Genomic DNA, 25,099 nt, shown 5'->3' on the forward strand with positions numbered 1-25,099 from the left:
GTTGCTTAGGCATCCAACTCTTAGTTTCAGCTCAAGCCATGATCTTCATGGGTCCTGGGATAGAGCCCTGAATTAGGCTCTGAGATCACGGGGAAAAGATTAAAAAAATAAAAAAATAAAAATAAAGATTCTCTCCCTCTGTCCCTCCCCACACATGCATCCACTAACCCCCCTACCCCACTCCACCCCCCACAAATAAATAAATAAATCTTTTAAGAAAAGTTAGTCCTTAACTTACAAAGGAAAACCCATAAGACTAATGGAAATTTCTCAACAGAAACTTGGTAAGCCAGAAGAGAGTGGCATGAAATATTCAAAGTATAGAATGGGAAAATCTGCAGCCAAAAATACTCTATCCATCAAGGCCATCATTCAGAAGAGGAGAGATAAAGGCTTTCCCAAACAAAAACTAAGGGAGTTTGTGACCACTAAACCAGGCCTGCAAGAAATATTAAAGTGACTCTGAGGGCAAACAAGAAACCAAAGACAAGAAAAGATCAGAAAAAATCTCCAGAAACAACAGAACAAGTAATAAAATGGTTATAAATACCTATCTATCCATGATTACTTTGAATGAAAATGGCTCAAACACTCCAATCAAAAGATAAAGGGTGTGAGAATGGATAAAAAAAAACAAGATCTATATGCTGCCTACAAGAAACTCATTTTAGACCTAAAGATACCTACAGATTGAAAAGTGAGATGATGGAGAACATCATGCAAATAGATGTCAAAAGAAAGTTGGAATAGCAATACAAAGTAGACTTCTACATTCTTGTATTGTTTTAGTCCTGCTTCGGTATCTGAGTGGTACTGGCCTCATGAAATAAATAACTGATGGAATGGTCTCATGGAATAACTGTGAATGTGATCCGTTTCATTATCTGCAAGATTCTGATAAAAACTCATTATTATTATTTTTAAATTTTTGGTGGGGTTCACCAATGAAGCCTTCTGCCTGGAGTGTTTCTGTGCTGGGAGATTTTATTTTATTTTATTTTTGCATTTTAAAAATTGTATTTAAATTCAATTAATGTGGTTAAGCATCGCCAATTTTATTTATTTTTTTAATATTTTATTGGTTTATTCATGAGACACAGAGAGAGAAGGCAGAAACATAGGCAGAAGGAGAAGCAGGCTCCTCATAGGAAGCCCAATGTGGTACTTGATCCCGGAATCCCAGGATCACACCCTGAGCCAAAGGCAGAAGCTCAACCGCTGAGCCACCTAGGCGTCCCCAATTTTGTTTATGTTTTTAGAAAAACTTAATCATTACTTTCAATGTTATGTCATTGTTTATTCTGATCTCTAATTTATTTCTTTTTTTTATCTTTTTTTTTTTAATTTTTATTTATTTATGATAGTCACAGAGAGAGAGAGAGAGAGAGAGAGAGAGAGAGAGAGGCAGAGACATAGGCAGAGGAAGAAGCAGGCTCCATGCACCGGGAGCCCAATGTGGGATTCGATCCCGGGTCTCCAGGATCGCGCCCTGGGCCAAAGGCAGGCGCCAAACCGCTGTGCCACTTAGGGATCCCTATCTTATTTATTTCTGATTTTTGTTATTCCTTCATTAAATTTTAGTTGTTCCTTCATTTTCTAGCCCTCTGTGGTATAATGTCACCTTATTTGAGTTTCTTAATATAAGCATTTACAGCATAAGTTTCACTCTAACATCTGTTTTCACTGCATCCCACAGGTTTTGGAGTACTGTGTTTTCTTTTTCTGCTGTTCTGAGGCATATTTTGATTTGCTGTTTGATTTCTTATTTGACCCACTGCTTGTGCAATGTGTTAATTTTTACATACTAAATATTTTAATTTACATTGCACATTTTCCAGCTTTATTGTTGATCTTTAGTTTTGTACCACTGTATTTGGAAAATACACTTGGTATGATTTTAGTCTTCTTACATTTGCAGTATTTGGTATACCTCTTTTTATGTGACTTCACCAGAGGATTCTTCTGTGTTTACTCAAAGGAAATGTGTATTCTATTTTACTTGGAGGGAAGGTTTTACATATATCTTTTAGAACCATGTATTCTGAAATCAATGCTTCATATACGAAACACTCTTATTGAAAAAAAGAGGGTACTCATTAAAAGTAAAGTACATCAGAGGGAAGGTGGGGAGGATGGGTGAACTAGGTGAAAGGGCACACTTGTCTAGATGAACACCTGAGTAATGATGTATAGAACTACTGAATCAATATACTGTATACCTGAAACTAATAAAATACTGTGCATTAACTACATAGTAATTAAAGGAATAATCTTAATTAAAAAATATTTTTTTAAAAAACTTGCATATAAGAAACTTAGATAAAACATTAATTCTGTAAAAAGGAAAAAATTCCAGGGACTAAAGAGCAGTATCTGACAGCAGTGCAGTTAGTAACCAGTTGAAATGAGAGGGTTAGGCATAGCAAAGAGGATTCGGTTCGGCCACTAACTGAATGAGGCTGGTTTATAAGAGAGGCATATATGACACATGATACCCAAACTTACCCTGGACGCCGCTTAATAGCCCTGTGGACAATGGCTCCTCCACCTTGAATCCCAGCTGCAGGGTTTCCTGCGGCAATGGCTGGACCCAATGACGGTACATCTGATGTCATTTCTATGACAGAAAAATGGAAATATACATTTAATAAAGATAGTCCATCACCTGGGTAGCTCAGTAGTTAAGCATCTGCCTTTGGCTCAGGTTGTGATCCCAGGGTCCTGGAATCGAGTTCCACATCAGGTGGGGTACTTGCTTCTCCGTCTGCCTATGTCTCTGCCTCTCTCAGGGTGCTTGCTTCTCCCTCTGCCTATGTCTCTGCCTCTCTGTCTCTCATGAATGAATAAATAAGATATTAAAAAAAATAGTCCTTCTTATCATCATCATCATTAAGTTAGCTAGTCAAGGTATGGATGAAATCCCAGTAGTTTGCTAGAAAACCCATATGCATATTGCTCTTCTGGAATTCTTATACAAGTGAAAACATGCATTCCCTATATTCAGTTCCCTCCAACTTCACAGAGTTAGGAAGAGGGAGTACTGTATTCTATTTGCAACTTCACTTTTAAAAGCTTATGATAGACACATATGCTAATCTAAAACAACACACACACACAATTGATTTATACATTTTATTCACCCAACAAACATATATAAATTAGATCCTTGGGATGCCTGGGTGGCTCAGCAGTTGAGCCTCTGCCTTAGGCTCAGGGCATGATCCCAGGGTCCAGGGGTCCCACATCAGGTCCCCCGCAGAGAGCCTGCTCCTCCCTCTGCCTGTGTGTCTACCTCTATGTGTCTCTCATAAATAACTAAATAAATTCTTAAAAAAAATTTAGATCCTTTTATTTATCTAGCATAAATAGAAAAGAACTCAAAATAACTGGAATTCTAACTCTACCTAGCAATAACAAAATAGCACTCTTCTTTCCTTCTCTAAAGTAGTGTCACTGAAAGCCAGCTAAAACAGGTTTAAGTAAGGTCCTATATCCCATAATACAAAAATATCCAAGCTTCAATTTTAAAAAAGAAAATCACTCATCATACCAAGAACCAAGAAGATCTCAAACTGAATAAAAATAATGATATGACATAAATGTTAAGATTATTGGACAAAGGTTTTAAAAATAGTCACTATAAAAATGCTTCAACAAAAAAAATGCTTCAACAATTTTTTTTTAAGATTTTATTTATTTATTCGTGAGAGACACACAGAGAGAGAGGCAGAGACACAGGCAGAGGGAGAAGCAGGCTCCATGCAGAGAACCCGACGTGGGACTCAATCCCGGGACCCCAGGATCACACCCTGGGTGGAAGGCAGGTGCTAATAAACCGCTGAGCCACCCAGGCGTCCCTACTTCAACAATTATTAGCACAGTTCAAACAAACTGAAAAGCAAAAAGAAAAAAAAAAGTTTCTACAAAGAAACAATATAAAGAAGAATCAAATAGAAATTTTAGAACTGAAAAATAAATAAAAAGTTAAGTGGATTGATTCAACAGCAGGATGGAGAGAACAAAGAGAAGAATCAGTGAAATGGAAGGCAGAACACAAGAAATTACCCATTAAAATCCTGGGAGAAAGAAGAGAAAGAGAGAAAGAAGGGAAAGCTGAAAAATAATGTCTGAAAATGTCACAAATTTGGCAAGAGATGTAACCTGATTCAGGAAACTGAGTAAACCCCAAAAAAGATAAACCTAAAGAAATCCATTCCAACACATGTCACAATTAAACTTCTAAAAACTGGGATGCCTGGGTGACTCAGTGGTTGAGTTTCTGCCTTTGACTGGGAGGGTGATCCTGGGGTCCCAGAATCAAGCCCTACATGGGGCTCCCTGCAGGGAGCCTGCTTCTCCCTCTGCCTATGTCTCTGCCTCTCTGTGTCTCTCTCATGAATATATAAATGAAATCTTAAAAAAAAAAAAAAAAGAATACAGTTTGCAAAAATATGGGTAAAATTCAGAGCCTTTTCTTTTCCTCTGGAGTTTCCTAAATTATGTTTGGTGGTTGAAGCAAAAATACAACACTATCTGCATGGTTCTGGATGTTTATAGAGGAAATATTTAAAACAATTAAATTAACAAATGCAGATACCAAAAGGAGGTAAAATGTTAACACTTAAAGTGGTAAAATGACACCATTCATAGATTGTGATGTTATGATCTTTAATGCAATGCCCACTCCAGCAATTACTAGAAAAGCTATACACAAGAAGATATACCAGCAAACATTACAGATAAATCAAAATGCAATTCTTTTTAAGATTTTACTGTTATTTTGTTTAAACTTTATATATGGGCAGCCCCGGTAGCTTAGCAGTTTAGCACCACCTTTGGCCCGGGGCGTGATCCTAGAGGCCCAGGATCGAGTCCCACATCAGGCTCCCTTCGTGGGGCCTCCTTTTCCCTCTGCCTGTGTCTCTGCCTCTCTCTGTCTATAATAAATAAATATATATAGATAGATAGATAGATAGATAGATAGATAGATTAGATTAATATTTAAAAGCAGCCAACAGGGAACCCTGGGTGGCGCAGTGGTTTAGCGCCTGCCTTTGGCCCAGGGCGCAATCCTGGAGACCCGGGATCGAGTCCCACGTCGGGCTCCCGGTGCATGGAGCCTGCTTCTCCCTCTCCCTATGTCTCTGCCTCTCTCTCTCTCTCTCTCTCTGTATGACTATCATAAATAAATAAAAATTTTTAAAAATTTTTAAAAAAATAAATAAATAAATAAAAGCAGCCAACAGGCAAGAACAGGAAGAGACAGTTCACCAAAGATATACAAATGGTAAAATAAGCATATAAAATGATAGTCAACATCATTAGCTAGTGAGGGAAATGCAAATTGAAGCCACACTGAAATGTACTACATACCTATCACAATGGCTAACATAAAAACAAACAAAACAAAAACCAAAACCAATACCAAATGCTGGGAAGGATACAGAAAAAGTAGATCACTTATACATTGCTGGTAGATGTAATACAGAGCAGCCACTTCAGAAAATAGCTTGGAAGTTTTTTTTAAAAAAACTTGGGATGCAGGGATCCCTGGGTGGCTCAGTGGTTCAGCACCTGCCTTCAGCTCAGGGCATGATCCTGGCATCCCAGAATCGAGTCCCACATTGGGCTCCCTGCATGGAGCCTGCTTCTTCCTCTGCCTGTGTCTCAGCCTCTCTCTCTCTCTCTGTATCTCTCATGAATAAATAAATAAAATCTTAAAAAAAAATTGGGATGATCGGATGGGTCAGTTAAGCACCTTACTTCAGCCCAGGTCATCCTGGGATCAAGACCCACGTCCTATTCTGTACTTAGAGGGGAGTCTGCTTCTCCCTCTCTGCTCTTCCCTCTCCCACTCATGCTCTCTAATAAATAAAATCTTTAAAATACCACAACTAAACATGTCACTAACATACAATCTAGCACTGCATTGATGGGTGTTTATCCCAAAAAATGAAGACATGTCAACACACAACCCTGTACACAAATTTTTACAGCACTTTTTCATTCATAATAGGCAAAAGCTGAAAAAAGAAAATCCAAATGTCCTTCAATAGGTGAACTGTGATATATACCCATTATCACTGAATATTACTCAGCAACAAAAGGAATAAAGTATTATTGCTAGATACAACAACTGGATGAATCTCCAGAGAATCACAAGGTGAAAAAAGCCAACTGCAAAAGGTTGTGTATTATATGATTCCATTTATAGAAACATTCTTGAGATGACAAAATTATAGAGACAGAGAACAGATTAGGAGCTGCCCTGACAGTGGGGGGAGGGTACAAGGAAAGCTGATATAGCTGTAAAGAGGCACCAGGAGGGGCTCTTTTGATGATAGAAATCGGTATCTTGACTGTAATAATGTAAATATTATGGTCATGATATTGTGTACTATAGTTTTGCAAGACACCAGCAGAGAGTGGGTTAAGGGAAGGGATCTCTGTATTACTTCTCATAATTGCAAATGAACCTAAAATTATCTCAAGGTAATAAGTTTAAAGTTTTAAAACATTTTTAAAGCATATACTTCATCTTCCTTTTGAACTTTAAAATCTGTAAAGAAAAAAAAATAATAAAAAAAAAATAAAGAAAAAATAAATAAATAAATAAATAAAATCTGTAAAGTTCTAATAACAATTCTTGAAATTAATTTAATGACATTAAATTTTAATGTTAAATTTGAAAGAGTAGCAATATGGCATTGCATTTCCTCATCCAGGAATATGGTACATCTTACATTTGTTCATATCTTTCCTAATGTCCTTTAATAAAATTTTATAATTCACATAAGTCTTACATACTTCTTGCTCTAATTATTTTTAGGTATTTTATGCTCATTAATACTGTAAATGAAATCACTTTTCCATTTCAACTTCTAACTAGTTATTGCTAGAATAAAAGAAAACTACTGATTGCAGTATATTTATATTATACCCAAATAACTTTACTAATTTGTCTTATATAAAAGCAGTAGTTTATTGAATTTTCTTAGTATAAAATCAGTGCACCGATAGTACGACCTAATGGGTTGTTTGTTTGTTTTTTTTTAAGCCCTCACCGTGTGCCTCTCATTTATTTCCACAATGACCCAATGAAGTTGAAGAAGGGTTCAACAGTTGTCACCAGGGACACATGGGTGACTCAGTGGTTGAGCGTCTGCCTTTGGATCAGGGCATGATCCCCAGGTCCTGGGATCTAGTCCCACATCAGGCTCCTCTTGGGGAGCCTGCTTCTTCTCCCTCTGCCTAGGTCTCTGCCTCTCTCTGTATGTCTCTCATGAATAAATAAAATCTTAAAATAAAAAATTACCACCAAAGTGGTCCATGTCCTAAAAAAGGTTAAGCCACTTTCATCTAGAGAATCTCCAAAATGAACATGGATATCTCTGAGTTATCATTTTCACTAGACTTAATTTGGGGTTTTAATTCTATTGATTTAACAGATTTTTAAAAATCAGGAATGTACTTTTTAAAATCTGAAACAAATACTTTTGTAAAGCATTTAATACAATTATATTTTTCTTTTAATTTGTTAATAACGTGAATTACAAGTTTTCTCAGGTTGAAACATCTTTGAGTTCCTGAAATAACCTCGATAACTGCAATAGATTGAATAATATAAAGATGCATGTCCACATAGAACCTCAGAATGTCATCTTATTTCAAAATAGGGTCACTGAAGATTTAATTAGCTAAGACTGAGGTCATAATGGGTTAGAGAGGGTTATAAATCCAATGATTGGTCTGTTTTGTTTTTTCTTTTAAAATCTGAGAGAGAGAAAGAAAGAGTGAGAGCACAAGCACCTGCAGGCAAGGAGGAGGGAAAAAGGGAGAGGAAGAGAAAATCTCAAGTCTCAAGCAAACTAGCGCTCAGCACCTGATCTCAACTGAAATCAGGACTTGGGCAGAAATCAAGTCAGACACTCAACCCACTGTGCCACCCAGGGACCCCAACTGCTTTCTTCATGAGAGGAAGGAGAGACACACTGGATACAGAGACATGTCCAGGAACTAGAAAAGAGGGAGACATTTCTCCCTTAGAGCCTCCAGAAGGAACCAACGCTACCAACATCTTCACTTCAGATTCTGATCCTCCAGAAACGTGAAAAAATAAATGATTGTTGTTGTAAACCCCCTCATTTGTTAATTTGTCACAGCAGGCCTGGGAAACTAATACAATAATGATCTATACTCTTTTAATATACTTTGGATTTGAATCACTAATATTAGTTCCTCTCAAGTGGAAGAACTTAGGGTAGCGTAGTTAAGGAGTGCTTACTGCACTGAAATTAGGTACCTTCTACTAAAATCACAATTTGACCAAAATTACAGAAAAATAGTAAATATAACATATTTTTAGTCAGTCAACATAATCTCCCAGATTTAAAGAAAAGCTACTTTCCTGAAACAGAGGAAAAATAACACAAAACTAAGTCACTGAAAACACACAACTGAGGAAAACAGGGGTCATAATGGAAACATTCCAAGTTGGAAAGGGACATCTGGGTGGCTCAGTCAGTTAAGTATCTGACCAACTCTTGATTTCAGCTTAGGTCGTAATCTCAGGGGTCGTATGATCAAGCACAACATTGCTACAGTTCAGTGCTTAGGGTGGAGTCTGTTTAAGATGTTTGCTCTCCCTCTGCCCTTCCCCTGACTCGTGCTCTCCCTTTCTCTCTCAAGTAAATAAATAAATATATTTATAAAAAATTTTAACTAAATAATAAAATGTTCAAAAAGAAAGCTTGGGAACGGGATCCCTGGGTGGCACAGCGGTTTGGCGCCTGTCTTTGGCCCAGGGCGCAATCCTGGAGACCCGGGATCGAATCCCACATCGGGCTCCCGGTGCATGGAGCCTGCTTCTCCCTCTGCCTGTGTCTATGCCTCTCTCTCTCTCTCTCTGTGACTATCATAAATAAATAAATAAATAAAATTTTAAAAAAGAAAGCTTGGGAACAATAATTCATCATATGCTCAATGTCTAAAATATGAGCCACTTTGGATATGCTTTTAATGTTTTATTTATTAATCCTAAAATCTACATCCAAATTATATTTACAGTAAATTGCACCTAACCTAGGGGCACCTGGGTGGCTCAGTGGTTGAGCATCTGCCTTTGGCTCAGGTCATGATCCTGGGGTCCTAGGATCCAGTTCCAGATCAGGCTCCCCACACGGAGCTGCCTGTGTCTCTGCCTCTCTCTCTCTCTCTCATGAATAAATAAAATCTTAAAAAAAAAAAAAAAAAATATATATATATATATACACACACACACACATATATGTGATGAGAATAAATAAAAGAGAAATAAATCTGTGGAAAAGAAATAGAGCTAAAAGATACCCCTAAAATACAATAAACATGAGAAGTGAACCGATCTACAAATACTCAAATTAACTTGGCATTAGTGTTCTTTAAAGAAAATACACAGATAGCCAACAAGCATATAAGAAGATGCTCCACTATCATTAATCATTAAAGAAATGCATATCAAAACAACAATGAGGACAGCCCAGGTGGCTCAGCGGTTTGGCACCACCTTCGGCCCAGGGCCTGATCCCGGAGACTTTGGATGGAGTCCCGCGTCGGGCTCCCTGCATGGAGCCTGCTTCTCCCTCTGCCTGTGTCTCTGCCTCTCTGTCTCTCATAAATAAATAAATAAATAAATAAATAAACAAACAAACAAACAAAATCTTAAAAAAAAAAAACTACAATGAAATATCACCTCACCACCATCAGGATGTCCACCATGGAAAAAAATTTTTTAATTTTTTTTTTAAATTTTAAATGATAAAAAGTAAATGCATGCCAAGCTGGCTCAGTCAGTAGAGCATATAGGACTCCTGATCTCAGGGTTGTGAGCTCTGGTCCCACATTGGGCACCGAGCATAAAGACAAAATTTTTTAAATTAAAAAATAACAAGTATTGGGGCGCTTGGATGGTTTGGTCAGTTAAGTGTATGCCTTCAGCTCGGGTTACGGTCCCAGGGTCCTGGAATCAAGCCCCACATCGGGCTCCCTACTCAGTGAGGAGCCTGCTTCTCCCTCTCTTTCTCTGCCTCTTCCCTTTGCTCGTGCTCTCTCAAATAAAAATCTTTAAAAAAAAAGGGGGGGGGGGGAATCCCTGGGTGGCTCAGCGGTTTAGCGCCTGCCTTTGGCCCAGGGCGTGATCCTGGAGTCCTGGGATCAAGTACCACATCAGGCTCCCTGCATGGAGCCTGCTTCTCCCTCTGCCTGTGTCTCTGCCTCTCTCTCTCTCTCTCTCTGCATATTTCATGAATGAATGAATGAATGAATGAATGAATGAATAAATAAATAAATAAATAAATAAATAAAATCTTAAAAAAAAAAAAAGCATTGGGGCACCTGGATGGCTTAGTCAGTCAAGCATCTGTTCCTGGCTCAGGTTACAATCCCAGGGGTCCTAGGATGGAGCCCTACTTCCAACTCCCTGCTCAGTGAGGAAGCCTGCTTCTCCTTCTCTCCCATCTCCTCCCACTTCATGCTTCTCTTGCTATCTCTCTCCATCTCAAATAAATAATCTTTTAAAAAAAAAAGTATTGGTGAGATATGGGGAAACTGGAACTCTTGTACACTATTGATAAGAATATAAAATGGTGCAGCGACTATGGAAAACAGTATGGAGAGTTGTAAAAAAAAAAAAATTAGAAACAGAACTATTTTATGATCCAGCAATTACACTTCTGGCTAAACACTCAAAAGAATTGAAAGCAGAATCTCAAAGAGATACTTGGACAACATCCATGTTCATAGCAGCATTATTCATAATAGCCAAGAGGTGGAAACAACTCAAGTGTCCACTGACAACTGAATGGATTAAAAAAAAAATGGAGCATATACATCCAATGGAATACTATTTTGGCCTTCTAAAAAAAGGGAATCCTGAGGCTGCCTGGATGACTCAGTTGGTTGAGCGTCTGCTTTCAGCTCAGGTCATGATCCCAGCCTGCTTCTCCCCTTCCTCCCTGCTCATGTTCTCTCTCACTCTCTCTCTCTCTCTCTCAAATAAATAAATTAAATCTTTAAAAAAATAGAATAAATTTTAAAAATAAAAGAATTCTGCAATAAGATACAATACAGGTGAATCTTGAAAATATTAGCTAAGTGAAATAAGCTAGTCACAAAAGGACAAATACTATACGACTCTACTTAAATGAGGTACCCAGAATAGTGAAATTCATTGAGACAGTATAGAATGGTGGCAGGGGCTGGAGGGATTTGGAGAATGGGGAGTCATTGTTCATTGGGTATAAAGTTTCAGTTTTGCAAGATCAAAAAAATTCTAGAGGTGGATGGTGGCAATGGCTGCAAAACAATGTGAATATACTAAGGCTACTGAACTGTATACTTAAAAATGTTAAAATGGGGGTCCTTGGGTAGTCAGTTAAGCGTCTGCCTTCAGCTCAGGTCATGATCCCAGGGTGCTAGGATCAAGTCCCGCATCCAGATCCCTGCTCCGTGAGGAGCGTGCTTCTCTCTCTCTACCTGCTGCTCCCCCGCTCGTGCTCACTCACTCTCTATCAAATAAATAAAATCTTCAAAACAAAATGTTAAAATGGCAAATTTTATGTTATGTGTATTTGGTCACAATAAAAACCCTATTAAAATATCAGAAAAATTTTGATATGAATCTGTATCATTGAAACAGAAAGTTATCCACCACGTATGATTATGGAAAAATAGGCTACAGAAAAAATATATATATTGTAAAGATATATAATTTTTTTAAGATTTTATTTATTTATTCATAAGACACACACACACACACACACACACACACACACACACAGAGGCAGGCAGAGATATAGGCAGAGGGAGAAGCAGGATCCATGCAGGGAGTCCAACATGGAACTCGATCCTGGGACCCCAGGATCACGCCCTAAGCCAAAGGCAGACGCTCAACCACTGAGCCACCCAGGCGTCCCTAAAGATATATAATCTATTCCTTCTTTAAGACTTTGAGAGTGTGTGAGGGAGAGAGAGCAAAAGGGGGAGGGGCAAAGGAAGAGAGAGAAGTAGGCTCTCCACTGAACAGGGAGCACAATGTGGAACCTGATCCCAGGACTCTGGGATCATAACCTGGGACAAAGGCAGATGCTTAACTTACTGAGCCACCCAAGCACCCCAGTATTTGCCTTTTTAAAGTTTATATGCAAAACAAAAGCCTGGAAGAATTCATTTAGTATTTTTTGCATACCTACTATATGCTGGGCACTGTGGCAGATCCTAGAGATAATGCAGTAAGTAGAAAAGCCAAAGATCCTAACCTTTACAAACTTTACATGCTAGTGGGAGAGAGAAAAGTCAACAAGAAAAATAATAAAAATATAAATTGGGATGACGATATGAAAGTGACATTTTATAGGTAAAAAAATGGATAAACAGGGATCCCTGGGTGGCGCAGCGGTTTGGCGCCTGCCTTTGGCCCAGGGCGCGATCCTGGAGACCCGGGATCGAATCCCACGTCGGGCTCCCGGTGCATGGAGCCTGCTTCTCCCTCTGCCTATGTCTCTGCCTCTCTCTCTCTCTGTGTGACTATCATAAATAAATAAAAAAATTTAAAAAAAAAAATGGATAAACATCAAATTTCAAAATCAAATTTTATACAGTCCAAACTAATAATATGTTATACAGTGATAAATGTGGAGAAAAATAAACTAGGGGAAGTCAAATCACAAGGCTATAATGGTTAGGGGCGCTTGGGTGGTTCAGTCGGTTAAGTGGTTAAGCATCTGACTCCTGATTTCATCTAACATCATGACCTCAGGGTTCTGAGATCAAGACCTGCATTGGGCTCCATACTCAGCATTGAGTCAGCTTGAAACTCTCTCTCCTCCTCCTAAAAAAAAAAAAAAAAAAAAAAGTATACAAAAGTTGAAGGATAGGAGGATGGCAATATTAGACAGTGAGGAAAGACATCATTGTAAAAGGAGACGAACAGGAGACAGGAGATAAAAGAAGATAAAGAAATAAAAGCATGCAGATATCTGGGGGAAATGCATTCTAGACAGAGTGTAAAGATCCAGAGGTGAGAACATGTTTATTAAGTTTTACAAGTAGTGTGGATGACATCATGGCTAGAATGGAGTGAGCAAATGTTATACAATAAACTAACAGTGGGGGATCCCTGGGTGGCGCAGCGGTTTGGCGCCTGCCTTTGGCCCAGGGCGCGATCCTGGAGACCCGGGATCGAGTCCCACGTCAGGCTCCCGGTGCATGGAGCCTGCTTCTCCCTCTGCCTGTGTCTCTGCCTCTCTCTCTCTCTCTGTGACTATCATAAATAAATAAAATTTAAAAAAAATAAAAATAAAAAAAAAAATAAACTAACAGTGGTTATCTCTGGGATGGCATTTAGAGACTTCTACATTTGATTTTCTGTATATCCTTATTTTCTTGTCTTTTACACATTAGGTACATATCACTTCTATAACTGGGAAATGCATGATCCCAATTTTTTAAAGAAATGTGTGTCAGGGTGGCACACATTGAAAATTTGAGAGAACACAGCTTAAACTTTAAAATTAGATAAATCTGGATTCCAATCCCAGGGTTACCGCTTACCACCTGTATGTATGACTTACTCTGTCTGAGTTTATCTGTAAAATGTAGGTAAATAATAGCATCAACCTTTCCAGAAGATTATATTAGATACTACATGTGAAAAGTATTTACCATAGCACCTGACACACTGTAAATACTCCTTAAATAGTAACTTTATAAAAATATATCAAACACCAAAATGTTAACTGATTTTGCTATTAATTTTTTCATTATAAAAGTAATATATTAAAATATGGATATATAAAAAACCAAATGTAAAAGTCTCTAATGTAAAAGTGGCTCAGTGGTTTAGCGCCGCCTTTGGCCGGGGGTGTGATCCTAGAGATCTGGGATCAAGTCCCACGTCAGGTTCCCTGCATGGAGCCTGTTTCTCCCTCTGCCTGTGTCTCTGCCTCTCTCTCTCCATATGTGTCTGTCATGAATAAATAAATAAAAAATCTAAAAAAAAAAAAAAAAAAGCCTCTAAAAATATTCAACAATACTGAAGCAAACAATCAAAAGTAAAATCCTCTACACATATACTCCATCCCCACCTTCCCCTACAGGTAACTGTTATTAACATTTTGATATGAATCTTTTACAGATCTTTTTCCATACACCATATATAACAGGTTTTTTGATAATTTTTACATAAGAAAGGGAGAGATCAAATTACATTTACTCTGTTTTTTTCCTTATAACAATCTATTTGGAAGGTGTATCATATCCATCAATACAAAGTGAGCACCCTCTTTAATAGTTATATAGTACTTCACAGTACAAATGTATATATTTATGACATTCTATCACTATCATAATTAATGTTTCAATGAACACCATCTTTATGTATCTTTATGTGTATCTTTATGCATAATGCTAGTATTCCTACACTAATAAATTTCTGAAAATGATCCCCTGGATATAAGGGAACATATTTAAAACTTTGCCCAATACATTCTAAGAAAGCTATACCAATTGAGAGCCTCACTAATCATATCAAATTATCCATACGTCCACCAGCACTGAGTTCTGGCAATCCTTCAAATTGTTGCTAATTTCCTAGGTATAAAATGATTATCATTGGTTTATTTATCTGTAAGTAGTAAGATTGAATATATTTTTTATGTATTGCTAATACTTTTTCAATTTTGCCCTATAAAATTTAAATAGTGATTAAATGTAACTTTCCTAAGATAAAGCAGAATCTCCCATTAAAAATAAAGTTCACACTTTCAGTAACAGGTTCATATAGGATCTATGAGTTAGAGGAATTTGGAGAAAAAAAGATGATTCTGAGATGGTTTAAATTAAGATGTGGCACAGTCTGTAGCACAGAGAATGTGCTCAATAAGAAGGAAAAAGTAAAGGAAACAAGGCAGGCAGCCAGCCAGCCAGTTATAAAAAGGTAAGTGAAGCTGGCCTCAAAAAAGGTAAAGGACAGGAAAAAGACATTCCACACAAAGGACATAAACAAATCCTAAAAGAAGGTATGAAAATAACTGTGAAGAGCTGTCAGGTCTATATGGAGCAGAGAGTCTGTATCTGAGAGAAAAAAATGTCAAGTGTCACCCAATAGTGAGAAGGCCTTGAATGACAAAATGAAATCTTAAGACTGGATTCAACAAGCAACTGAAAGACAAAATAGACCTTTAAGTCAGAATAACAAGAAGAAAACATAAATTAAAAGATTAATCTGGGGACCCTGGGTGGCTCAGCGGTTAAACCCCTGCCTTCCGGCCAGGGCATAATTCTGGAGTCCCGGGATCGAGTCCCACATCAGGCTTCCTGCATGGAGCCTACTTCTCCCTCTGCCTGTGTCTCTGCCCGTCTCTCTCTCTCTCTCTCTCTCTCTCTCTCTCTGTGTCTCTCATGAATAAATAAATAAAATCTTAAAAAAACAAAGATTAATCTGACAGATTTAAAATTTCAATAGAAGCAGGGAGATGAATCAGACTCACCAAAAATGAGGTGATAAAGGCATAATGTAACAGTAGGATGAAAAGGTAAAAGAACCTCCAAACTTTTAAACTGTGCAACTTCTGAAAAAAATAATGGGGTAAATACCTACATCTACTTTTACTCTCCTCCCCCAAAAAAATATATATAAAGGAGAAAAACAATTTTATACAAGACTAAAATCCGGGATCCCTGGGTGGCACAGCGCTTTGGCGCCTGCCTTTGGCCCAGGGCGCGATCCTGGAGACCCGGGATCGAATCCCACATCAGGCTCCCGGTGCATGGAGCCTGCTTCTCCCTCTGCCTATATCTCTGCCTCTCTCTCTCTCTCTCTCTGTGACTATCATAAATAAATTTTTAAAAAAATTTTTTTTTAAAACTTAAAAAAAAAAAAAGACTAAAATCCATGGATAGAGAAAATAGAAGAAGAGAGTAACAAATTTTTGGAAACTAAGACCATTACATTACCCTGATAGATCCACAAGAACTGAATCCTAAGCAAGGGGAAAAGCAGAAAATCACTCCAATTTACATGTCAGAATCTCCCAAAGTCTTAGGAGTTAGTGATTCCAGGTACGGGGTGGGGGGGGGGGGGAGAGATATGTGTGAATGAAAGCTAAAATAAAAGGATTGATTCAACCACTGTGTAAGCAGCAGGTGGATTTCCAGATACTTTCCCTGTTCTTTCTAGCAGGGAAACTGCCTTACTGCCCCCTGTCAAAATACTGCTTTATTCTCTGGAGAGTATAAACCTTCATTTCTATCTATTTGCCCTGATCTGAGAAACACCAGGCAAAGCTGAAAATGAGGCTACTATACTGAAAACAAGGAAACTAACAGCAACCTATGCAAAATGGATGCTTCACTCTTCCCTTGTTATGCTGCCCCTCCTATATTCCATGTTTTCTCTTTCTTGTTTACTGGTAAAACACATCCTCTACTAACTTCTCAAGAAAGAGTCTAAGAAAAAAAAAAAGAGTCTAAGAGAGACCCTTGGATATAGAGAAATATATTTCTTATATTTCTCTGATAGTTTGCCTACATATATAATTCTAAGTTGGAAATTATTTTCCCTATGAATTCTGAAGGCATTGCTCCATTGGCTCCTACTTTCCAGTGTGACCAGTGAGAAGCAAGATCAATTTGATTACAGATTCTTCTGAACTGACCAATTTTTTTCTCTGTAGCTTATAGGATATTCTTTGTATCTGATGCTGAAATCTCATGATATTTTGCCTTGATATAGGTGTGTTTTCTTTCTTTTATTTTTAAGTTCCTTTATTCTTTTTCTTTTTTCTTAATTTATTTATGATAGTCACACAGAGAGAGAGAGAGGCAGAGACACAGGCAGAGGGAGAAGCAGGCTCCATGCACCGGGAGCCCGACATGGGACTTGATCCCGGGTCTCCAGGATCGCGCCCTGGGTCAAAGGCAGGCGCCAAACCGCTGCGCCACCCAGGGATCCCTAGGTGTGTTTTCATTCACTGGTCTCTCCCCTTTACTTTGAAGATTCAGGTCTTCTACTTCACAAACATTTCATTCAAACAGAAATAAAATTTAGTTAAAAGAGATTAAAAATTGTTGTTATTGGGGAGAAGAAACTGAGAGAAGGGAGTAGAGGACTGCAATTTTTGTAGGAAATCATGTAAAACTAAATATATGCATGTGTAATTTTGATTAAAATAACTGTATATATGTTTAAGTGTATCTTTTCAATATATACTTTTACATAATTAAAACATTTTATGTGTAAACACATAAGTGTATATATTTAAATATACATTTTGAGGGGGAAAAGAAAAGATGTGATAACCAACCAGATAAATACACGGAAGAATCTAAATACTTCTAGTTGCTTAGCCTGGGGAACTGGAAAAACTGTGATAGTCATGAAAGATACAGAAAACTTAGGAAAGGCAGTAGATTTGAAGGAAATACTGGTGAGCATACATATAAACAGTATGTTAAAGATTATTCAAATAGAAATATGTTTTAAATACATGAAAATATAGGAAAGAAGCTATGTGAGAAGATAGGGATGAGAATTTTAGAGAATCTTTTTTCTGAGAATCTTTAATACATGTAAGATAAAGGAATGGGATATAGTAGTTAGCAAACAAATATTAGGGGTAGAAAAGCAAGTAGGTGGGCAAATAGGTAGAAATGAAGGAAGCTGATTGCTTATTAATTAGATTTTTTTAATTTTTTACTTATTTATGATAATCACACACACAGAGAGAGAGAGGCAGAGAGAGAAGCAGGCTCCATGCACCGGGAGCCCAACGTGGGATTCGATCCCGGGTCTCCAGGATCGCGCCCTGGGCCAAAGGCAGGCGCCAAACCGCTGCGCCACCCAGGGATCCCTAATTAGATTTTAAGTATAATGAACAAGAAAAAGAAAAATGAGAGCAACCCAGGTGGCTCAGCGGTTTAGCACCACCTTCAGCCTGGAGCATGATCCTGGAGACCCAGGATCGAGTTCCACGTTGGGCTACCTGCATGGAGCCTGCTTCTCCCTCTGCCTTGTGTCTCTGCCTCTCTGTGTGTCTCGCAAATAAATAAATAAAATCTTTAAAAAAAAAAAAAAAGAAGAAGAAGAAGAAGAAAAAATGAGCAGGCAAAAAGAGGCAAAGAAGGAATAGTCAGTTAAAAAAAAATTTTAAAGCACAGAGGCATCTCTAAGAGGCTCATCAAAAAGGCATAATTATGGGGTATGAAGAACTAGGAGACAAATTCCAGGAAGAAGCCTAAAAGTTATTTAAAGAGCTAGAAAACAGGGGTGCCTGACTGGCTCAGTCAGGGGTGTATGCGACTCTTGATCCTGGGGTTTGAGTTTGAGCCTCACATTGGGTGTACAGATTACTTAAAGCCTTTAAAAAATAAAATAAAGAGCTGAAAAACAACTATGGGTAAAAAACATAAGTTACAGAAAACATTTTAGAAACTGCAACACTCTACCAGTTCCTTTTTCAGCACCTTGCCCTCACCTCTCCATCCAAGCTATTGTGCCCTCCTGGGCTGCCTGGATGTGGTATTCCACCTTCTTCATCTACACAGAAAGACTGTATCTCACCCTCCTTCCTCTCCTCAAAAGATATCTATCATCATCATCATACTATCTTTCAGTAAGAAGTGACTCTACGTCACTATGCAAAAATTTTATAAATTAATGATTAAGAATATTGCCTATGGGGGCACCTGAATGGCTCAGTCGGTCAAGTGTCCAACTCCTGATTTCAGCTCAGGTTATGATCTCAGGGTCATGAGATCCAATCTAAGGATGGGCTCAGTGCAGAGTCTGCTTAAGATTCTCTCTCCCTATCTGCCTCTCCCCCTACATGTGCACATGTGCACACTCTCTCTAAAATAAAGAAAAGGGGACTCTCAGTGGCTCGGTTGGTTAAACGTTCAACTATCAATTTCAGCTCAGTTTATGATCTCAGCGTCCTGAGATCAAGCCCTGTGTCAGGTTCCACCCTAGGCATGGAGCCTGCTTGACATTTTCTCTCTCCTTCTCCCTCTGCCCTTCCCTCACTCTCTCTCTAAAAAAATAAAAATAGGGGCAGCCCGGGTGGCTCAGCGGTTGAGCACCTGCCTTCGGCCCAGGGCGTGACCCTGGAGACCCGGGTTCGAGTCCCCAGTCAGGCTCCCTGCATGGAGCCTGCTTCTCCCTCTGCCTGTGTCTCTGCCTCTCTCTCGGTCTCTCTCATGAATAAATAAATAAAATCTTTAAAAATAAATAAATTACATATAAAATAAAAATAAATTTAAAATTAATAATGTTGACTGTATAGACAGGTGGCAAATAATCAAATTGTCTCTACTCCCTACTAGCCATGAGATTTCAGACAAACTATTCACTCAGTGCCTTAGTTTCCTCATTTATAAAACATACTTAATACATACTTCATAGCATATTATAAAAATTAAATTAGATAATATATATGAGGATTAAATAAAATCATCTCTCTACAATAGCTGCCATATAATCATAAATAAATGCTAGCTATTATAAACTAATTCATGTTAACAGCTTAATTAGTATTACCCTTTCAGAGGAATTTTCATGTTAACAGTACATAAAGATATGAACCCCCAATATTCATTTATTCAACCAAATCTTAATGAACTCTAATCCCTTATCCTTGGCCCCATGTGAACAGCGGGGTGCTGTAGTGAAAAAGGAAGATAAAGATCCTACTCTCATGAAACTGACATTTTAATTACATTGTTAAAGTCATACACTTAGTCTTATCTATTAAACTACAGTAAAGGAGAAAATACAAAATGAAAAAATGATGAAGAGGGGTGCCTAGCTGACTCCTTCTCTCAGGGTTGTAAGTTTGAGCCCAATGTTGGGTACAGAGATTACTTAAAAATAAAACCTTTTTAAAAAAGGGGGGGTACCTGGGTGGTTCAGTTAGTTAAGTATCTGCCTTTGGCTCAGGTCATGATTCCTGGGTCCTAAGATCAAGCCCCACATTAGGCTCCCTGCCTAGCGGGGACCTGCCTCTCCCTCTCCTCCCTGCTCTCTCTCACTATCTCTGTCTCTCTCTTTCTCAGATAAATAAACAAAATCCTAAAAAAAAAAAAAAAAAAAAAAAAAGAAAACTTTAAAAAAACAGATGAAGAGATGTAAAAGTTTAGAGAATTAATGTGAAAAGTGAGAAACGGTTTCTAACACACAGAACAGCCAACAAAATAGGAAAGTGCCAACTGGCATAAGTAGAAACTTAATAAATATCTAGTCATTCTTAAAAATAGATGGCTCTAAAAGCAGGGCCCATCACTAGGGTGGATGATGGGCCCAGATACACTCCAGTGACCTCAAGCCTTGTATTTCAGAAAGGCCTTAAATGTATTCTTTTACTGTTACACCTAAATGAAATCAGCTAGGGGTGTCTGCTGGGCTCAATTGGTAGAGTATGTGACTCTTGATCTGGGGGTTGTGAGTTTGAGTCCAACACTGGGTTCAGATTACTTAAAAATGGTATCTTAAAAAAAACAATTAAATATATACATACATTATATCAGCTTTATACCCCCTACATAGTACAGTACAACCAGGGAATTAAAACCTTTAAAATAAATATAGTGAGGTGCCTGGGTGGCTCAGTCAGCTAAGCATCCGACTCTTGATCTCAGCTCACGTCTTGATCTCAGGGTTCTAAGTTCAAGGCCCACACTGAGATCAAGCCCCATTTAACAAACAAACACACAAACAAACAAATAATATTTGAGTGAATAACTTGAAGGAGGAAAAAAAGGATGGTTCCAAAAACTGTTTCCACAAAGTTCAAATTTTACCAGTTTTGGAATGAAATAATCACGTCATGACCTAAGTAAAATCAAGGAAAAAAGTTTGTCTCCTGACTGTTACAATATATTTTTGAAGATCAACCACCACTTGGCACTACGTTACTACCAATAACCTACTGTTACTTCCTTAGAAGAAATTCTTCTATCACAAAGAACCACAAAAGACTTTCATAAAACATCCAGGAGGGATCCCTGGGTGGCGCAGCGGTTTGGCGCCTGCCTTTGGCCCAGGGCGCGATCCTGGAGACCCGGGATCGAATCCCACATCGGGCTCCCGGTGCATGGAGCCTGCTTCTCCCTCTGCCTGTGTCTCTGCCTCTCTCTCTCTCTCTCTCTCTGTGACTATCATAAATAAATAAAAAAAAAAAAATTAAAAAAAAAAAAAAAAAGTTTGGCCAAGTCTCTGAGTGCAGTTATTGGAACGGAGTATCCATGCCAGTAATTTCTTTCTTTCTTTCTTTCTTTCTTTCTTTCTTTCTTTCTTTCTTTCTTTCTTTCTTTCTTTCTTTCTTTAAAAAAAAAAAAAAAAAAAAAAAAAAAAAACATCCAGGAAACAGGGCAGCCCCAGTGGCGCAGCGGTTTAGCGCCTCCTGGAGACCCGTGATCGAGTCCCACGTCGGGCTCCCTGCATGAAGCCTGCTTCTCCCTCTGCCTGTGTCTCTGCCTCTCTCTCTCTCTCTTTCTCTCTGTGTCTCTATGAATAAAATAAAATAAAAAATAAAATAAAATAAAACATCCAGGAAACAACATATTATTCTCATCTGTTAGTGGAGTACTTGAGTAGAGAGGTGGAACTATTATGCAAAAAAAATAAGATTAGAGAGTACTATTTCACAAAAATAAGAAAACTAGAGTTCCCATAATGCATAAGTATCTACTTCTTAATTTCTAAGAAAACAGAGAAGATTCAGATTAGCACCACAAATCTAACACACAGATTTGCACAGATCAACGTTCTTTTTCAAAATGTTAATTGTATTTCAATTACTGAGTTAGTAAATTATATTTAATATACCTTTTAAAAAATATTTTATTTACCTGAGAGAGAGAAAGAAAGAGCATGAGCAGGGGGGAGGGCAAAGGGAGAGGGAGAAGCAAGACCCTGACATGGAAAAAAAAAAAAAAAAGACCCTGACATGGGGCTCAATCTCAGGATCCTGAGATCATGACCTGAGCTGAAGTCAGTCATTCAACCAAGCCACCCAGGCAACCCTCAATATACTTTTCAAAAATGTTTTTGCAATAAAGCATCTTGATATCTTAATTTTACACCACATAAATTCCTATTTTTCCCATAACTAAAAAGAGTAAAGGTAACAAATAAGAATATTGTTGTTAACTAATGCTTTCCAAACTATAATTTACATAGGTGAATATTATGTGAAAAGAAAAAAATTTCCTAAATATCAGCTTCACAAACCTAAACAGTGTCCCTTTACCTTCTGCCACATTTTCTAGCCACAATAAGTGGTACTTATTAGCACAAAAAGAGGTGAGATAAGAATACCAGAATCAAGGGAGGAGGACATACCTATACTCCTACAAATTCATTCTTATTTCTGCTTTGAATATGGAGTTGGAAGTCAAATACCTAATCTCTTCCCAATCCATGCCTTAGCCAATGCATTACAAATCATGCATGTAATCTAAAAAGTATTCCTCAAAACTGTTAGTGTTTCATAACAAAAAAGACAGCCTAATACTTCATGGACCACTTACCCACCCACTATTATTTGCCAATGGTAAGAAGAATTAGTGAAAAATAACAGAACATGGGGATTATCAATTTATGCAGAGAAAAGGCCATTATCACATTAGACTTATTATTTCAATGTAACTCTTAACATATCAGGGAATCTTAACCAGCAAAAAGATAAAGTAGAAAAAACTCAAAGAAATAAGTATGATGTCTCTAGTCCCTAAAATGGATCTAAGGAAATGTTTGACCATGAAACAAAGAATTCTGACCTGAAAACCATTTACCTTCCTTTTTTTTTTTAGATTTATTTATTTCAGAGAAAGAGCACGTGCTCAGATGCGGGGAGCCATAGAGAGAGGGAGAATCTCAAGCAGACTCTCCCCTGAGGTCAGAGCCTGCTCAGGGTTTGATCCCAGGACCCTGAGATTATGACCGGAGCAAGAGTCTGAGACAACCAACTGCACCATTCAGATGCTCCAAAAATATTTACTTTTTTTAAAGATTTTTTAAAAATTTATTCATGAGAGACACACAGAAAGAGACAGGCAGAGACACAGGCAGAGGGAGAAGCAGGCTCCATGCAGGGAGCCCAATGCGGAACTCGATCTCGGGACTCCAGGATCACGGCCGGGGCTGAAGGCAGGGGCGAAACCACCAAGCCACCTAGGGATCCCTTATTTACTTCTTTTCACTGAGCGCAATACATTTCCATCCTGTGTCCCTTTATTTGTAGTCCACATTTCCCAAAACTCAACAAGGCTATTAAAGACCACAATACACCTATGATTGCTTCCTTTTGAATATAGAGGAGCAAAAGAAGAAATGATGGAAGAAAATACATTTTCTAATTACCAGGTGTTGAATGTTGTTGTATCAATAATTTGGAAGAGAAGTGAGAATTTTCAACATCAAAAAGGAAATCTAAAAATTGCAGAAGCAGGCTGTCATAGAATAAAATCATATGCTTCACTAGCAAGGATTGTACACAAATAAATACCATTTTCTGCTTCAGATTTAAGCTGATATGAATCAGCTAATGAAATGTGGTCAAGAAGCTGACATTCTGGTCACTGTTGTTGAAAAAAAATAAAATGAAATAAAGCAGCCCCACCCACACTGCTGAAAAAAAGCTTCCGACATATGCACTAAACTTGTTTACCCAGGCCACATCTTAACAAGAGAAAAGCTTTGCAACTTGACTAGGATTATGTAACTATTTTGCAATGTGTTATCAGTTTAAAACCCTATTTATTTACTCCTTAGTTTTAACACATGGGTTACTTTACTACAAGGCCAGGTTTGCCATAATAATAGCATCTTTCCAATTTTATTCCATCATCAGCACTTCTTCCAATAGAGTTTTAGCCATTAATTTCATCTACTTTTCCTCTAAAAAAAATTAAAATATTTTACAATATGATATTGATATGTGACAAATTAACTTCTTTAAATAGCTCTGTTCCCAGAAACATGGTAGTAAAGACAGTAAACTTCATAGTGATTTAACTGCTATACCAAAACCTGGGTACCACAAAATAATAATCAGTTGAGATACACGGAAAAAAGTCAACTTCAGTTTCAACGTGGGAACACCCTTTCACTGTGAATCCCTTTCACCGCAGTATTTTCAAGTAATTCACCCCGAACTTCTGGCTTCTTTTTTAAGGTTATCAAAGATAGAGATTTCCGGAAAAGAATTTTTATTTCACAAGAGAATGGCCAAGGTCTGCAAGGTAAACCAGGATCCCTAAAACGAAATACTTCCAAGGAAGAAATAACTGTAACATAGTGGAACGATCTGGGACTGGGAATTTGGAGACCTGATCTGTCTAGACCTGCAGCAATACACCCCACTCCATCGCTTAAACATGACTGCCTAGATTTTTTTAATATTCTCGCTCCCCCTTTTGAAGAGATGCTCACTGAAAAATGACATGGAACCGAATTTTTCTTAAAGAATGGGAACTGCTTGGGCACCTGGGTGGCTCAGTGGTTGAGCGTCTGTCTTTAGCTCAGGTCGTGATCCCGGTGTCCTGGGACCGAGTTCCACATAGGGTTCCCCGCGGGGAGCCTGGTACTCCCTCTGTTTGTGTCTCTGCCTCTCTCTCGGTGTCTCTCACGAATAAATAGAATCTTAAAAAAAAAAAAAAAAAAGAATGGGAACTGCCTCCATCTACACCCAACAAGATTTAAAGTTCAGGTTCTGAATGCTAGCTGTTGGCAACATCTGCCCTGAGCACCAAACATTACTCAAACTTTTGTCCTCAGCAGCTGAAGACACTGGGAGGCACTTAATACAAAAACGCCAGTTTCAAAGGATAGCCGGGGGGGGGGGGGGGGGGGAATGTTAAGCCTAGAGAAACTGGGTATATATCCAGACATTTTTTAATTTAAATTAAAAATGTAAACGTCTAAACGTTTGGAAGTTCAACACCTCAGCTAAACAGCAATGCGGTCCAGTGTTGATAAATCTAAATCACTTTTAAAGTAAAAGGAGACAATTTTCCCAGTTATTGTGCATCAAGCAGCTCAAGTGGGCAGAGCTCAAGGACCACATCA

The 25,099-nt window shown here is 38.1% G+C and overlaps 1 protein-coding gene across 8 annotated transcripts in view; it reads right to left on the reverse strand.

The window, feature by feature from the left end:
- Positions 1-25,099, reverse strand: part of ARNT (aryl hydrocarbon receptor nuclear translocator) — a 71,465-nt gene that overhangs the window by 45,871 nt on the left and 495 nt on the right. For 6 of the 8 annotated variants that reach the window (XM_049095902.1, XM_049095899.1, XM_049095900.1 and 3 more), the window contains exon 2: positions 2,506-2,617. In XM_049095902.1, the coding sequence (XP_048951859.1) occupies positions 2,506-2,617 (112 nt within the window). Of the gene's footprint in view, positions 1-2,505; positions 2,618-12,810; positions 12,840-24,517; positions 24,674-25,099 lie in introns of those variants that run through there. The other 2 variants (XM_049095898.1, XM_049095896.1) reach the window with 2 other exon arrangements.

The sequence above is a fragment of the Canis lupus genome, chromosome 17 (assembly GCF_003254725.2).
Source record: "Canis lupus dingo isolate Sandy chromosome 17, ASM325472v2, whole genome shotgun sequence".
In the NCBI taxonomy this organism is placed as follows: domain Eukaryota; kingdom Metazoa; phylum Chordata; class Mammalia; order Carnivora; family Canidae; genus Canis; species Canis lupus.